Source organism: Penaeus monodon, chromosome 29, assembly GCF_015228065.2.
Source record: "Penaeus monodon isolate SGIC_2016 chromosome 29, NSTDA_Pmon_1, whole genome shotgun sequence".
NCBI lineage: Eukaryota > Metazoa > Arthropoda > Malacostraca > Decapoda > Penaeidae > Penaeus > Penaeus monodon.
Window position 1 is genome coordinate 37,744,929 of NC_051414.1, and position 1,637 is coordinate 37,746,565.

General features: G+C 55.6%; 1 protein-coding gene across 1 annotated transcript in view; it reads right to left on the minus strand.

Annotated features, from left to right (window-relative positions):
• The window catches only part of LOC119592237 (carboxypeptidase E-like), a 28,024-nt gene that overhangs the window by 12,859 nt on the left and 13,528 nt on the right, over positions 1–1,637 (minus strand). The window contains exon 7 of the mRNA XM_037941069.1: positions 1,460–1,596. Coding sequence (XP_037796997.1) covers positions 1,460–1,596 — 137 coding nt within the window. The remainder of the gene's footprint in view (positions 1–1,459; positions 1,597–1,637) is intronic.

Below are 1,637 nucleotides of genomic sequence, written 5' to 3' on the forward strand. Positions count from 1 at the left end.
AACACTCATTCGTAAAACCCCGCCCACTCGTTTACAAAACTTCAGACACTCATTCATAAAATCCCGCCCACTCATTCACCAAACCCCGCCCACTCATTCACAAAACCCCGCCCACTCGTTCACAAAACCCCGCCCACTCATTCACAAAACCCCGCCCACTCATTCACAAAACCCCGCCCACTCATTCACAAAACCCCGCCCACTCATTCACAAAATCCCACCCACTCGTTCACAAAACCCCGCCCACTCATTCACAAAACCCCGCCCACTCATTCACAAAACCCCGCCCACTCATTCACAAAACCCCGCCCACTCATTCACAAAACCCCGCCCACTCATTCACAAAACCCCGCCCACTCACTCACAAAACCCCGCCCACTCGTTCACCAAACTCCGCCCACTCACTCACAAAACCCCGCCCACTCATTCACAAAACCCCGCCCACTCATTCACAAAACCCCGCCCACTCATTCACAAAACCCCGCCCACTCATTCACAAAACCCCGCCCACTCATTCACAAAACCCCGCCCACTCATTCACAAAACCCCGCCCACTCGTTCACCAAACTCCGCCCACTCACTCACAAAACCCCGCCCACTCATTCACAAAACCCCGCCCACTCATTCACAAAACCCCGCCCACTCATTCACAAAACCCCGCCCACTCGTTCACCAAACTCCGCCCACTCACTCACAAAACCCCGCCCACTCATTCACAAAACCCAGCCCACTCATTCACAAAACCCAGCCCACTCATTCACAAAACCCCGCCCACTCATTCACAAAACCCCGCCCACTCATTCACTAAACCCCGCCCACTCATTCACTAAACCCCGCCCACTCATTCACTAAACCCCGCCCACTCATTCACAAAACCCCGCCCACTCATTCACAAAACCCCGCCCACTCATTCACAAAATCCCACTCACTCATTCACAAACCCCGCCCACTCATTCACAAAACCCCGCCCACTCGTTCACCAAACTCCGTCCACTCATTCACAAAACCCCGCCCACTCATTCACAAAACCCCGCCCACTCATTCACAAAACCCCGCCCACTCATTCACAAAACCCCGCCCACTCATTCACAAAACCCCGCCCACTCGTTCACCAAACCCGCCCACTCATTCACAAAACCCCGCCCACTCATTCACAAAACCCCGCCCACTCATTCACAAAACCCCGCCCACTCATTCACAAAACCCCGCCCACTCATTCACAAAACCCCGCCCACTCGTTCACCAAACTCCGCCCACTCACTCACAAAACCCCGCCCACTCAATCACAAAACCCCGCCCACTCATTCACAAAACCCCGCCCACTCGTTCACAAAACTCCGCCCACTCACTCACAAAACCCCGCCCACTCATTCACAAAACCCAGCCCACTCATTCACTAAACCCCGCCCACTCATTCACAAAACCCCGCCCACTCCCTAAACCCCGCCCACCCACTCACCGCCGCTCACGGAGTACCAGGCGGCCCCGTTGGTCACTCCGCCGTCACGCCCGAAGGAGTACTCGCCGGGGCTGCAGGATGGGCGTTGAGGATCGGCCATGCGAGGGTGGTGTTGGGCGTACACTTCTGCGAGGTGGCTGTTGGAGAAAGAAAAGAAAAAGGGGGAATGAAAGGTTGG